This window comes from Carcharodon carcharias, chromosome 14 (genome assembly GCF_017639515.1).
Source record: "Carcharodon carcharias isolate sCarCar2 chromosome 14, sCarCar2.pri, whole genome shotgun sequence".
Classification (NCBI taxonomy): domain Eukaryota; kingdom Metazoa; phylum Chordata; class Chondrichthyes; order Lamniformes; family Lamnidae; genus Carcharodon; species Carcharodon carcharias.
The window spans coordinates 4,045,389-4,060,135 of NC_054480.1; the positions used below are offsets into that span (position 1 = coordinate 4,045,389).

Below are 14,747 nucleotides of genomic sequence, written 5' to 3' on the forward strand. Positions count from 1 at the left end.
CACCTCAAAGTCTCCCTTTTGTAAAGTTTCTCAGCTGAAAATTCTTGGTCCCTGGAATCATTTTGCTTCCTCACTCGCTACCCTCTCAAGGGCAAGTGATTACTTTAATATTAAAACCATAACAAACCCATTTATCATTTTGTTATTTTCTCTTATTAATAAAATACCATCAGAAAATGATTAAATATTCTCCTTGTTTTATCAGATCACAAGTTCTTTCAGAAATGGGCAACCCTTACTGACCCTAAAGATACTAAAGGTGGCATAAAAGGATTTGTGAAATGTACGATTTCTGTAATGGGGAAAGGAGATTTACAGGGCTTTCTCCCCAGTACAGCCAGTAATCAGGATGAAGATATTGAAAAGTAAGTAAAAACTGGAAGGTAAATCCAGTTGTTATCTGGAATGCTGTATTGTGGAAGAAGCATTTGGAGCACTGTGGGGAAAGAGCAGGAGTGTGGCATTCATTGAATCGTTCTTTTGGTTCAGTGTGCAGTTTGAATAGACTTGCATTTTAAAGCTTTTCTAAGACCCCAACTCTTCACAATTAGAAGTAGCCAGGGGAATGGAGAGAGAGCAAGAGGACTGGCACAAACCTTGGTCAAAAAGCTGAGTTTTGAGAAGATTAAGAGTTTGGGAAGAGAGTTTCAGAGAGAGGGACAAGGTAGTTATAAACTTAGATATAAAAACAAAAAACTGCGGATGCTGGAAATCCAAAACAAAAACAGAATTACCTGGAAAAACTCAGCAGGTCTGGCAGCATCGGCGGAGAAGAAAAGAGTTGACGTTTTGAGTCCTCATGACCCTTCAACAGAACTAGGTGAATCCAAGGAAGGGGTGAAATATAAGCTGGTTTAAGGTGTGTGTGTGTGTATGTGTGTGTGTGTGTGTGTGTGTGTGTGGGGGTGGAGGGGTTGGGTGGGGGGAGAGAAGTGGAGGGGGGGTGTGGTTGTAGGGACAAACAAGCAGTGATAGGAGCAGATCATCAAAAGATGTCATAGACAACAGAACAAAAGAACACATAGGTGTTGATGTTGGTGATATTATCTAAACAAATGTGCTAATTAAGAATGGATGGTTGGGGAATTAAGATATAGCTCTAGTGGGGGTGGGGAGCATAAAAGATTTAAAAATATTTAAAAATAATGGAAATAGGTGGGAAAAGAAAAATCTATATCATTTATTGGAAAAAAACAAAAGGAAGGGGGAAGAAACAGAAGGGGGAAGAGGAAGTTATAAACTTTTCCACCAATGCTGAGATGAGGGGACCATAAAAGGGCCAAAAGGTGCCAGTGGGTATGTGATGTTGGAGGAAGTTTCAGAGTGGGTCGAGGCCAAGGAGGAGTTTGAATATGAGAATGAAATTGAAATTATAAATTTAATGTGATGGGGTCAGGGAGTCATGTTGGTCAATGAGAATAGGGTGATGAGTGAATGGAGTCTGTTGAAGGACAGAGTATGGGTATCTGCGCTGTGGAGTTTATGGAGTGTGGATGATGCGTGGCAGAGAGGGAGCAGTTGTGTGTGAGCAAGTGAATAGGAAGAGATATCAAGGAAGTGGAGTTGTTGGCAAGAGTTGAAAATACGGCTTTAGGCTTCCGAAGGGAGAGGGCTTATATGTATTTTATATTCCTGAACTGTTTCCATTGTATAGGAAGTGTTAATATATCAGTGGGACTTATGAGGGGATCCACAATATCCCTTCAATAAATACTTACTTGGTGTTTAGTCAGATCAGTGGTCAAAACCTAACTGATGACTGGTTACATTTCAACAACTTGCATTTATATATTGTCTTTAATTGCAAAAAAAAATAAACATAAGACTGAAATTTGATCGAAAAGTACAGATGTTTGTAGGATAATCAGTACCTGAAGTGAGTTCTAGGTTGGAATGGAATAGAGAGGTTGAGGTGATTTATATGGAAGTGAAATGGTTATTAATCTTAGATTTTGGCTGATTTATATGCAGAATACTGGATACCTGGGAATGATTGCTAGCTGCAAGTTATAGACTCATAGAGGTTACAGCAAAGACCGAGGCCATCCAGCCCCTTGTGTCAGCTCTAATTGAGAGATTTAGATGATGATACAAAGAAAAGGAAAATTGATTTGTGTTTCCACTTCAGGCAGTGAGTTATTATCTCAAATTCATCAAAGGAAGCTGGGGGCTAGAATTTATCACTCTGAGATTTTTATTCAGTAAAACAGATGTGGCTGTATTTTCCTTTGTGATCTTCCCAGGGGCAGACTGTTTTGGTGATCTTCTCATGGACAGATTGTTATAGTGATCTTCTCATAGACAGATTGTTATGGTGATCTTCTCATGGACAGATTGTTGTGGTGATCTTCTCATGGACAGATTGTTATGGTGATCTTCTCATGGACAGATTGTTATGGTGATCTTCTCATGGACAGATTGTTATGGTGATCTTCTCATGGACAGATTGTTATGGTGATCTTCTCATGGACAGATTGTTGTGGTGATCTTCTTGGGGACAGATTGTTATGGTGATCTTCTTGGGGTCAGATTGTTATGGTGATCTTCTTGGGGACAGATTGTTATGGTGATCTTCTTGGGGACAGATTGTTATGGTGATCTTCTCATAGACAGATTGTTATGGTGATCATCTCATGGACAGATTGTTATGGTGATCTTCTTGGGGACAGATTGTTATGGTGATCTCAGGCGCAGATTGTTGTGGTGTTCTTCTCATGGACAGATTGTTATGGTGATCTTCCTGGGGACAGATTGTTATGGTGATCTTCTCATGGACAGATTGTTATGGTGATCTTCTCATGGACAGATTGTTATGGTGATCTTCTCATGGACAGATTGTTATGGTGATCTTCTTGGGGACAGATTGTTATGGTGATCTTCTCATGGACAGATTGTTATGGTGATCTTCTTGGGGTCAGATTGTTATGGTGATCTTCTTGGGGACAGATTGTTATGGTGATCTTCTTGGGGTCAGATTGTTATGGTGATCTTCTTGGGGACAGATTGTTATGGTGATCTTCTTGGGGACAGATTGTTATGGTGATCTTCTTGGGGACAGATTGTTATGGTGATCTTCTTGGGGACAGATTGTTATGGTGATCTTCTTGGGGACAGATTGTTATGGTGATCTTCTCATAGACAGATTGTTATGGTGATCATCTCATGGACAGATTGTTATGGTGATCTTCTTGGGGACAGATTGTTATGGTGATCTTCTCAGGCGCAGATTGCTGTGGTGTTCTTCTCATGGGCAGATTGTTGTGGTGTTCTTCTCATGGACAGATTGTTATGGTGATCTTCTCAGGCGCAGATTGTTGTGGTGTTCATCTCATGGGCAAATTGTTATGGTGATCTTCCTGGGGACAGATTGTTATGGTGATCTTCTCACGGACCGATTGTCGTGATCTCCCTGGAGGCTGATTTTTGTGCTGATCCACCCAAGGGCAGATTGTGGTCACGGTCTTCCCTGGGGCAGATTGTTGTGAGGGGCAAAAATTGGTTTCAGTTCGGTGTGAAATCACAACGGGATTAGCGGAAGGTGTCCGCCATTGCTGCTGGACACCAACGTCAACCCGATTCGAATCCCGCTAAATGGGATGCAAAGAAAGTCCCGACCGGAATCATCCTCCTTACCGGGAAAATACACCTGCTCAGAACACATCTGGCCAAAGAGGATGTGCAGATGTCAGGGCTTACCGTTTGGGCCTTGCTCAGATCGCGGACATCCGAGGAGAAGAAGATGCTGGAGTCTGACAGCTCCCAGACCCTGGGGGAACACGTGCCTAGTGCGCTGGGTGGATTCTCACGGACATGGCTCTGCTGGTGAAGCAGCTCCCGGAAGGCTGGAGGTCTCCATCAATGCTTCAGGCCTGCTTCAGATCATCACAGCCTCGATCATGGGCTGCTACTGATGATCAAGGTAGGGGTGGGAGAGGAAGGTGCACCAGCATGAGGGATGAGGTTGTGGGGAGGGGACAAAGTTGTCAGTGGGGGGGCATTGAGGTTGGGAGTTGGAGGGGAGGAGGGGGTATGGGGGGAGTAGGATGTAACAGGAGAGGAGGGAGTTCAGAGAGGGAAGGTATCCAGGTGGAGGGGTGAGGTAAGGGCGGAAGAGGGATTGGAGGAGGTGGGAGAGGGATGTCCAGGTGAATGTGCATGGGAGGGGTCTGTGGAATCAATGGCTGCCTCTTGGAGAACGAATTGAGGGTAGGCATGGTAGGAGGGAATGGTGAGTATGGGAAGGGGCAAAGGGGCCAGAAGGGTGGGAGGGTGAGGGTGCATTGGTAGCAGTCGAAGGGAGGCGAGGGTGGCTGGTGAAGGAGGTGGTTGGGGAGGCCAATGAGGTCAGGGGGTGGGATTTCCGGGAAGGTAGGGAATGTGCATGTTCACCTGGACATCCTGTAAAGACAAGGGTTTGGGTTGATAGGTAACTGAAGGGAGGTTCTCTGCCTCACGAGCTACTCTGCTGAGGGCTTCCAACAGCTGATGATCCCCCACCTCCTGCTGACTCTCCAGGATGAGCTGGAAGGCTGAGTCCAGGGGCTCATCATCTAACTCGGACCTCACAGATGCCTCTTCCCCAGCAGTCCTCTGAGTGCCTGGGAGCTGGGCTGAACCTGCCTCCTCCTGCTGTGGACACGTGTCCATGCGGTGACCACCAGATTGTGAACCTGAGCCTGCTCTAGATCTAGGTCCCACTGAGGTGTGTGTCTCTGCGCTGGTGCAGGGTGTGGGTAAGCGCTGTGACGGGTCTTCCAGGCTGCTTATTTCCAGCTCTTCAATGGAGGAGGTGTCCTCTTGGCTGGAGGTGAGGATGTGGATGGAGTTGAGGGACTGACTGGCTGAGGGTGTTGGTCAGTTGGCAGAGTTCCCTGTGAACCAGAGATAATGAGTGCCTGGCAGCAGAGTCAAAAGCAGGAGAGAGAGACACTCACAGTTACATTGAGAGAGGGATGATATGATGCAGGATTCTCATGTGGGTGTTCACCACCGACCTCACTGCCACCGCAGGCAGGGTCCACACCCTCACCAGTCAGCACGATGGCTGCTTCTCAAAGTGAGTGAGGGGCCTAATGTGGGCCACTCCACACACCCCCAGTCTGGGGCCTCTCCCTGCTGATGTGAGCCAGCTTCTCCTGCATGAAAACAGGTGGAGAGAGTGTGAGCAGGACACATGGCGCTGAGTGGAATGTTTGTGTGGTGAGCGGAGACATGGACAGGATGAGGAATCAAACTCGAGAGGATATGATCCTGATGGGGATGTGAGGGTGTGTGTGAGAGTTAGTGGTGTTGTCCCCTGAGGTGTGAGATCCCTGTGGGTGTGTGATGGGTTTGGGAGTGTGTGAGTTGAGAATGATGAGTGGGTGACTTACCCTGATGGAACAGGTGAGATCATTCATCCTCTTCCTGTACTGGATGGCTGACCTCCTCTGTGCTCCGGGGGCACTGACTGCCCTGCCATTGTCTCCCAGGCCGGATTGGTGACTCTGGTGGACCTCCTGCGGCCAGAGGACATTGTGGTGTCCCTCCCACTGTGCCCAGCAGGTGCCCCAGAGAAGTGTCACCAAGTCTGGGGACTGCTGTCTTCTTTGCTTCCAGGGCCACCTGTTGCCTGGAGCAGTCCTGGTCTGTAGACGTGAAGTTGGCTGTGCTCTAGTTTGCTTTAAACATGGCGCCTGGAGTGAGGAAGCGCTGAGGTCATGGGGTGCCAGGCAAATCCGAGCCTGCCCACCAGCGATCAGGCGTGTTTCCCATGAACGAATTATTGATGAGGTGGAACACAGCGGGAAGGGGATAATTCAGTGCAAAAACCCACCATTGTGGCCAGCGAGTATACCGTTGTTTTTCACACCCACAACTGCACTTAGTGCAAATCTGGGATGATTCCGCCCCTTTGACTGTTTAAAGTGAGAGATGTTTTTTAAGTGCAGCTCTGCTGTCTGTCATTGAAGTCTGTATTTTTTGCAAGCAGGTGTCTTATGCCCGTCTCCTCCCCAGTTTGAATTCAGCAGCCGACAGCAGAACTGTACAAAAAAACAGCCGTCACTTTAAATAATCACAGATTTGGTGACAGGCGATCGATACTGCATCTGCACATTCTACTAATATACCTTCCTTCAGTGTTTTCAATAAAAAATAAAAGAAATATAAAAGCCATTACACAACATGGGGCTCGAGACCATGGCCTTGGGATGAGAGGCTCCATTAACTCCCAGCTGAGCCAGCCAGGCTGTGCAGGAACTTGCTCCACAAAACCTAACCATCGTGGGCCTAAAGAAACGTACATCATTCCCAATTTGGTGAAGATTCGCTGCCATAACTTCGACTTTAACTCATTCTTCTCAAGGCCTGGAAACTTTGAATGCTTGAGGGGCCGAAAGGTCTACTCCTGCTCCTTATTCGTATGTTCAATTCCTGGAGTGTTCCCTCCTTATTCGAGTTTTTTAAGATCAGTCTGCATTTCTTAGTTAGTCTCATAAAATCATAAGAAGTAGGAGCAAGAATAGGCTATTTGCTTCCTTGAGCTTCCTCTGCTATTCAATAAGATTGTGGCTGATCTAATTGTGACCTTAACTCTGCTTTCCAGCTAGCCCTGAACCCTTCACTCCCCTGTCGATTGAAAATCTGTCCAACTAAACCTTGAATATATTCAAAGACCCAACCTTCACTGCTGGCTGGGGAAAAGAATTCTTTGACAGAGAATTGTTAGTCTAGAAAACATTAGTCTAGAATCTTCTATTCTTTTCAGCTTTGGTACCTTCATGCAGTTTGGTACTTGACTTTCCATTCTGTTTTCCCACTAAGAAACACCTTTTTGTGTTGCAGGAATCTTCTGCTTCCAAAACAAGTGCCAGCTGAGAGACCCTGGGCAAAGTTCTACATCAAGATTTATAAAGCAGAGGATCTCCCCAGCATGAACTCAGGATTCATGGGGAGTTTTTCAAAAATTCTGGGAGATAATAAAGTCTTCATTGATCCTTACGTTCAAGTTACCTTTGCAGGACAGCAGGTAAAGATATTAAATATGTTCTTATTGAAAAATGGGAATGTTTGTTAGTTAGGGTAGAAGCTTTGTTATCTGGAGCACTGTTATCCTCTTGTCTGATTAGAAGCCACATTGAGATATAAACATTGAAAAATAAAAGGTTGGAAAAGTCCATTTGGTCCATCAAAGCTGCTTTGACCCTTCCCATTTACAGCAGCCATGTAACCTCCTGGGAGAGACATAAAAGCAGAAAAAGAAATCAGGTTGATGACCCCTGTGTCAGAACCAGCATCTCCCAAGACTAAAGTTTCTCTTTTACAAAATGGAAGGACATGACCTGATCTGGACATGTGGGTGTTAACCTGGGATTTTTTTGAAAGGTCATAAGTTTACCTTGGAACTGTAAACAAGCAGGTCTCCTCCCAGAAAGCACCCGACCTACATGGGACTTGAGAAAGATTTGTTTGTTTGTTTTGAACTGCAAAGAACTTTAATTAATGAACAGCTGGAAGACAAAAAGGCAATCACGTGGCTTGAACCTATGGAAGAGATAGATAGTTATACTTCCCGATCACAACTGGGTATTAACCGGTACTTGCAACCAGTTAAAAGAAGTTTTGTTTTAAAATAAATTAATCATTGAGTTTTTTTGAAAGAGGCTTGTTCAGGATGGTATTTATTTTAATGCAAGGAGTCTGGCAAATAAGGTAGATGAGTTGAGTGCACAAATTAACACATGGAAGTATGATGTCATTGCTGTCACAGAGACATGGTTGAGAGAGGGGCAGGATTGGCAGCTCAATATTCCAGAATATAGGGTCTTCAGGCAATACAAGGAAGCAGGTGAAAGAGGAGGGGGTATCACAACATTGATCAAGGAATCAATTACAGCAGTAAGGAGGGATGATATCTTAGAAGGCTCCTCAAATGAAGCCATGTGGGTAGAATTGAAAAACATAAAGGGAGCAATCACATTGCTGGGAGTGTACTATAGGCCCCCAAACAGTCAGAGAGAAATAGAAGAGCAGATATGCAGGCAAATTTCAGAGAAGCGTAAAAATAAAAGGGTAGTAATAGTGGGGGGATTTCAACTCCCCCAACATAGTGTGATAGGTTTAGAGGGAGCTGAATTCTTAAAATGCACCCAGGACAGTTTTTTAAGCCAGTACGTAGAAGGTCCTATAGGAGAGGGGGCAGTCCTGGATTTAACTTTAGGGAGTGAAGCTGGGAAAGTGGTAGAGGTATCAGTGGGGGAGGATTTTGCAGATAGTGATCATAACTCCATTAGTTTCAAGGTTGTTATGGAAAAGGACAAGGATGGGCCAGAAATCAGAGCTCTAAATTGGGGGAAGCCCGATTTTAATAAGATCAGATATGATTTGGCCAGAGCGGACTGGGAGCAGCTACTTTTAGGTAAATCTGCATCAGAGCAGTGGGACTCATTCAAGAAGGAAATAGGGAGAGTACAGGGCCAACATATTCCAGTAAAGACAAAGGGTGGGACCAACAAATCCAGGGAACCGAGAGCTCAAAACAACGGAAGCCCTAGAGGAGTATAGGATGCGTAGGAGGGAATTTAAAAAGAAAATTAAGAGAGCAAAAAGGGGGCATGAAAAAACATTAGCAGGTAAAATAAAGGAAAATCCAAAGTTATTTTACAAGTACATCAAGAGTAAGAGGATAATCAGGGAAAGAGTAGGGCCCATTAAGGATCATAGCGGTAATTTGTGTGTGGAGCCGGAAGACGTAGGTAGGGTTCTAAATGTATACTTTGTGTTAGTGTTCACAAATGAGAGGGATGACGTGGGTATGGAAATAAGGCAGAAGGACTGTGACATAATTAAGGAAACTAGTGTAGAAAGGGGAACACAGTTGACGCTCTGAGTCCGTATGACTCTTCTGATGAAGATATGGACTCAGGGTGTCAACTGTGCTCCTCTCTGCAGATGCTGTCAGACCTGCTGAGTCTTTACAGCTATTTTTTTTTGTTTCAGATTTCCAGCATCCACAGTATTTTGCTTTTAGCTTAGTATAGAAAGGGAGAAGGTTCTAAGTGATCTGGCAGGCTTAAAAGTAGATAAATCTACTTTTAAGTGGATTTATCTACTTTTCTAGAAGCAGCAGATGGAATACAACGTGGGGAAGTGTGAGGTCATGCACTTTGGTAGGAAGAATAGAGGCATAGACTATTTTCTAAATGGGGAGAGAATTCAGAAATCTGGAGTGCAAAGAGATTTGGGAGTCCTAGACCAGGATTCTCTTAAGGTTAACTTGCAAGTTGAGTCAGTAGTTAGGAAGGCAAATGCAATGTTGGCATTTATTTCAAGAGGCCTAGAATATAAAAGCAGGGATGTGCTGCTGAGGCTTTATAAGGCTCTGGTCAGACCACATTTAGAATATTGTGAGCCATTTTGGGCCCTGTATCTCAGGAAGGATGTGCTGGCCCTGGAGAGGGTCCAGAGGAGGTTCACAAGAATGATCCCAGGAATGAAAGGCTTAGCATATGAGGAAACTTTGAGGACTCTGGGTCTATACTCGATGGAGTTTAGAAAGATGAGGGGGGATCTGATTGAAACTTACAGAATACTGAAAGGCCTGGATAGAATGGGAAGATGTTTCTATTAGTAGGAGAGACTAGGACCCAAGGGCACAGCCTCAGAGTAAAGGGAAGACCTTTTAGAACAGCGATGAGGAGAAACTTCTTTAGCCAGAGAGTGGTGAATCTATGGAATTCATTGCCACAGAAGGCTGTGGAGGCCAGGTCATTGAGTGTATTTAAGACCGAGATAGATAGGTTCTTGATTGGTAAGGGGATCAAAGGTTATGAGGAGAAGGCGGGAGAATGGGGTTGAGAAACTTATCAGCCATGATTGAATGGCGGAGCAGATTCGATGGGCCGATTGGCCTAATTTCTGCTCCTATTTCTTATGGTCTTATGGTCTAGATCTCCAGGCTGGATGAAATGTATCCCAGGCTGTTGAGTGAGGCAAGGGAGGAGATAGCAGGGGCACTGGCAATAATTTTCAATACCTCTCTGGCCACAGGAGAGGTGCTAGAGGACTGGAGGACAGCCAATGTGGTACCGTTATTCAAGTAGGGAGGTAGGGATAATCCAGGGAACTACAGGCCAGTCAGTTTAACCTCAGTGTTGGGGAAACTATTGGAAGCAATTCTGAGGGACAGAATTAATTTACACTTGGAGAGGCAGGGATTAATCAAGGATAGTCAGCATGGTTTTGTCTGACTAATTTGACTGAATTTTTCAAAGAGGTGACCAGGTGTGTAGATGAGGGCAATGCATTTTGCGTAGTCTACTTGGACTTCAGCAAGGCTTTTGATAAGGTCCTGCATGGGAGACTGATAACAAAGGTAAGAGCCCATGGGATCCAAGGCAATTTGGCAAATTGGATCCAGAATTGACTGAGTGGCAGGAAGCAGAGGGTGATGGTCGAGGGGTGTTTTTGTGACTGGATGCCTGTGTCCAGTGGGGTTCTACAGGGATTGGTGTTGGATCCCTTGCTTTTTGTGGTAAATATAAACAATTTAGACTTGAATGTAGGAGGGTTGATCAGTATGTTCGCGGATGGCAAGATTTTGACAAGGAAGTATTCACTGAACGGCATGACACTAGGAAATTCTGAGGAACAAAGGAACCTTGGCGTGTGTGTCCATAGATCTCTGAAGGCAGAGGGGCATGTTAGTGGGGTGTGAAAAAGGCATATGGGACAATTGAGGCATAGATTACAAAAGTAGGGAGGTCATGTTGGAGTTGTATAGAACCTTGGTGAGGCCACAGCTGGAGTACTGTGTGTAGTTCTGGTCACCACATTATAGGAAGGATGTAATTGCACTGGAGGGGGTGCAGAGGAGATTCACCAGGATGTTGCCTGTGATGAAACATTTAATTTATGAAGAGAGGTTGGATAGACTTGGGTTGTTTTCGTTGGAGCAGAGAAGACTGAGGGGCGACCTGATTGAGGTGTACAAGATTACGAGGGGCATGGATAGGGTGGATAGGGAGCAGCTGTTCCACTTGAGTTGAAGGGTCAGTCACGAGGGGGCATAAGTTCAAGGTGAGGGGCAGGAGGTTTAGGGGGGATGTGAGGAAAAACTTTTTTACCCAGAGGGTGGTAACGGTCTGGAATGCGCTGCCTGGGAGGATGGTGGAGGCGATGCCTCACATCCTTTAAAAAGTACCTGGATGAGCACTTGGCACATCATAACATTCAAGGTTATGGGCCAAGTGCTGATAAATAGGATTAGGTAGGTAGGTCAGGTGTTTCTCCTGTATTGGTGCAGACTCGATGGGCCAAAGGGCCTCTTCTGCACTGTGATTCTGTGATTCTGTGATATGACACAAAAATTGTTGGGGTGGTAAATAGTGAGGAGGATAGCCTGAGATTACAGGAGGATCTAGATTGGCTGGTCAGATGGGCTGATCAGTGGCAAATGGAATATTGGAAGTATAGATAAACAATTGGCCATTTTGGTGAGAAAATTAAACATTTAAATTAATGATACGGCCTGCAGAGTAGTGGAGCTTGAGAATTAACGCACTCGTCCCATCCTGGTCATAACGCCTGGTTGATGACCCCTCACTGATGTACTTTTTAACTGTTTCTATCTGAGATGTGCTGAGTTAAATTGCATCAACTACCTACTATTCCCAATCAGTGCCCTCAGCACAAATGAGGTGTTGAACATGGTGTCCATCTAGTTGGCATCATTTAGTGAGCAGCTTTTTCACTCACTCAGCCATATGACAAGTCTGTAGGAAATTCACTGGAGCAAGTTTCTTTACTTAAGAATGTTCCCTGTCATTAACAGGGAGAGACATCGGTGGAAAGCAACACAACCAAACCAGAATGGAATGAACAAATCACTTTTGTTGAGATGTTTCCCTCACTTGCTCGACGTATCAAAGTACAAGTCGTTGATGATGCGAAAATCAATGATGTCGCTGTTGCGACTCACTTTATCAATTTGCAGCAGATCTCCGATGCTGGGATTAACGGTGAGTTTAACAGGAAGCTTATTGTCCACTCTCCCCTCTGCTTTTCACAGTGATATCTCTTCTGCTTCTGAATATGTGACACTCTGGATTACCTCTAGCATATTTCTAGAGGATAGAACTCTGTAATCCTTCTTTAGCCTCCAATCTCTCTCAGCACTTTTTCCTGTTCTTTATTTTATGAGTAACCCTGGACTCACACTAATAACATCTGCTCAGTGCAAAACTAATGTAATCAGAGCAGCTGCCATAGACCTCAGTGGACAGAATTGGGCGGGTATTAATCAGACAGGTATAAAAATTGGGGGGGGCGGAGGGGCTCAGGGGGGTGCGTGGTATTAAACAGGCAGGTGTAAAATGTTTGGGTATTAAACAGGCGAGTATTAAATAGGCAGGTTTTAAAGGGGCAGATATAAAACTGGCAGGTATAAGATGGGCAGGTGTGAAAAAGAGGTGGGTTTTAAAATGGGCATATATTAAACAAGTGGGTATAAAAATGCAGCGGTGTGAAATGGGGCGTAAAACATGCAGGTTATTAAATGGATGGTATTGAACGGGCGAGTATTAAACAGGCGGGTATTAAACGGGCGGGTATTAAACGGGCGAGTATAAACGGGCGGGTATTAAACGGGCGGGTATTAAACGGGCGGGTATTAAACGGGCGAGTATTAAACAGGCGAGTATTAAACAGGCGGGTATTAAACGGGCGAGTATTAAACGGGCGAGTATTAAACGGGCGGGTATTAAACGGGCGGGTATTAAATGGGCGAGTATTAAACAGGCGGGTATTAAACGGGCGAGTATTAAACGGGCGGGTATTAAACGGGCGGGTATTAAACGGGCGGGTATTAAACGGGCGGGTATAAACGGGCGGGTATTAAACGGGCGGGTATTAAACGGGCGGGTATTAAACGGGCGGGTATAAACGGGCGGGTATTAAACGGGCGGGTATTAAACGGGCGGGTTTTAAATGGGCGGGTTTTAAATGGGCGTGTTTTAAATGGGCGTGTATTAAGCGGGTGAGTATGAAACAGGCAGGTATTAAACGGGCAAACTACTTAAATTACTTTTTAAGACGAGTCCATGGTGTTGGGGTAGTATATTAGCATGGATAGAGAATTGGCTAACTAATAGAAGACAGAGAGTTGGGATACGGGAGCATTTTCAGGATGACAACCTGTAACTAGTGGAGTGTCACAGGGATCAGTTCTGGGGCCACAATTATTTATAATATATATTAATGACTTGGATGAGGGAAGCGAATGTACTATCACCAAGTTTGTGGATGACATAAAAATAGGTGGGAAGGCAAGTGGTGAGGATGAAACAGAGTCTACAGAGAGATATAGACAGGTTAAGCGAGTGGGCAAAATCTTGGCAGATGGAATATAACGTGGGAAAATGTGAGGTTATGCACTTTGGCAGGAAGATGAGAGGAGCTGAATATTATTTAAATGGAGAAAGACTGCAGAAAGCTGCAGCACAGAGGGATTTGGGGGTCCTCGTGCATGAATCCCAAAAAGCTAACATCCAAGTTCAGCAGGTAATAGGGAAGGTAAATGGAATGTTGGCCTTTATTTCAAAGGGAATGGAGTATAAAAATAAGGAAGTCTTGCTAAAACTATACAAGGCACAAGTTAGACCATACCTAGAATATTGTGAACAGTTTTGGTCCCCTTATCTAAGGAAAGATAGACTGGCATTGGAGGCAGTCCAGAGAAGGTTCACTTGTCGATGCTGGGTATGGAGGGATTTTCTTATGAGGAGAGGTTGAGTAGGTTGGGTCTGTACTCATTGGAGTTTGGAAGAATGAGAGGCGATCTTAATGAAACATATAAGATTCTTAGGGGGTTTGACAGAGTAGATGCTGAGAGGTTGTTTCCCCTTGTGGGAGAGTCTAGGACCAGAGGGCATAATCTCAGAGTAAGGGTCGCCCATTTAAAACAGAGATGAGGAGGAATTTCTTCTCTCAGAGAGTAGTGAATCTGTGGAATTCTTTACCGCAGAGGGCTGTAGAGGCTAGGTCATTAAGTATATTCAAGGCTGAGATAGACAGATTTTTAATCAGTAAGAGAATTAAGGATTATGGTGAAAAGGCAGGAAAGTGGAGTTGAGGATTATCAGATCAGCCAGGATCTCAGTGAATGGTCATGAAAAAGGGGGGCCACACTGCTAAGAGTGTTCTACAGACCCCCAAATAGTGTAAGGGAGGTAGAAGAGCAAATATGTGGACAGATTTCTGAGTGCAAAAACAATAGGGCCGAAGAGTGAGGGGTGATTTGACTGAAGTTTACAAGATCCTGAACGGCCTTGACAAGGTGGATGTGAAAAGGATGTTTCCTCTTGTGGGTGAGTCCAGAACTAGGGGGCACTGGTTTAAAATTAGGGGTCGCCCTTTTAGGACAGAGATGAGGGGAAATTTTTTCTCTCAGAGGGTTGTGCAACTTTGGAATTCTCTGTCTCAGAAGGTGATGGAGGTGGGGTCATTGAATATTTTTAAGGCAGAGGTAGATAGATTCTTGATAGGCAAAGGAATCAAAGGTTACCGGGACAAAAACAGAATTACCTGGAAAAACTCAGCAGGTCTGGCAGCATCGGCGGAGAAGAAAAGAGTTGACGTTTCGAGTCCTCATGACCCTTCGACAGAACTTGAGTTCGAGTCCAAGAAAGAGTTGAAATATAAGCTGGTTGAAGGCGTGTGTGTGGGGGGCGGAGAGATAGAGAGACAGAGAGGTGGAGGGGGGGTGGTGT

General features: G+C 44.9%; 1 protein-coding gene across 3 annotated transcripts in view; it reads left to right on the forward strand.

The window, feature by feature from the left end:
* The window catches only part of fer1l4 (fer-1 like family member 4), a 351,889-nt gene that overhangs the window by 66,660 nt on the left and 270,482 nt on the right, over window positions 1–14,747 (forward strand). For all 3 annotated transcript variants that reach the window (XM_041204900.1, XM_041204899.1, XM_041204901.1), the window contains exons 12-14: window positions 206–365; window positions 6,826–7,009; window positions 11,813–11,999. In XM_041204900.1, the coding sequence (XP_041060834.1) occupies window positions 206–365; window positions 6,826–7,009; window positions 11,813–11,999 (531 nt within the window). The remainder of the gene's footprint in view (window positions 1–205; window positions 366–6,825; window positions 7,010–11,812; window positions 12,000–14,747) is intronic.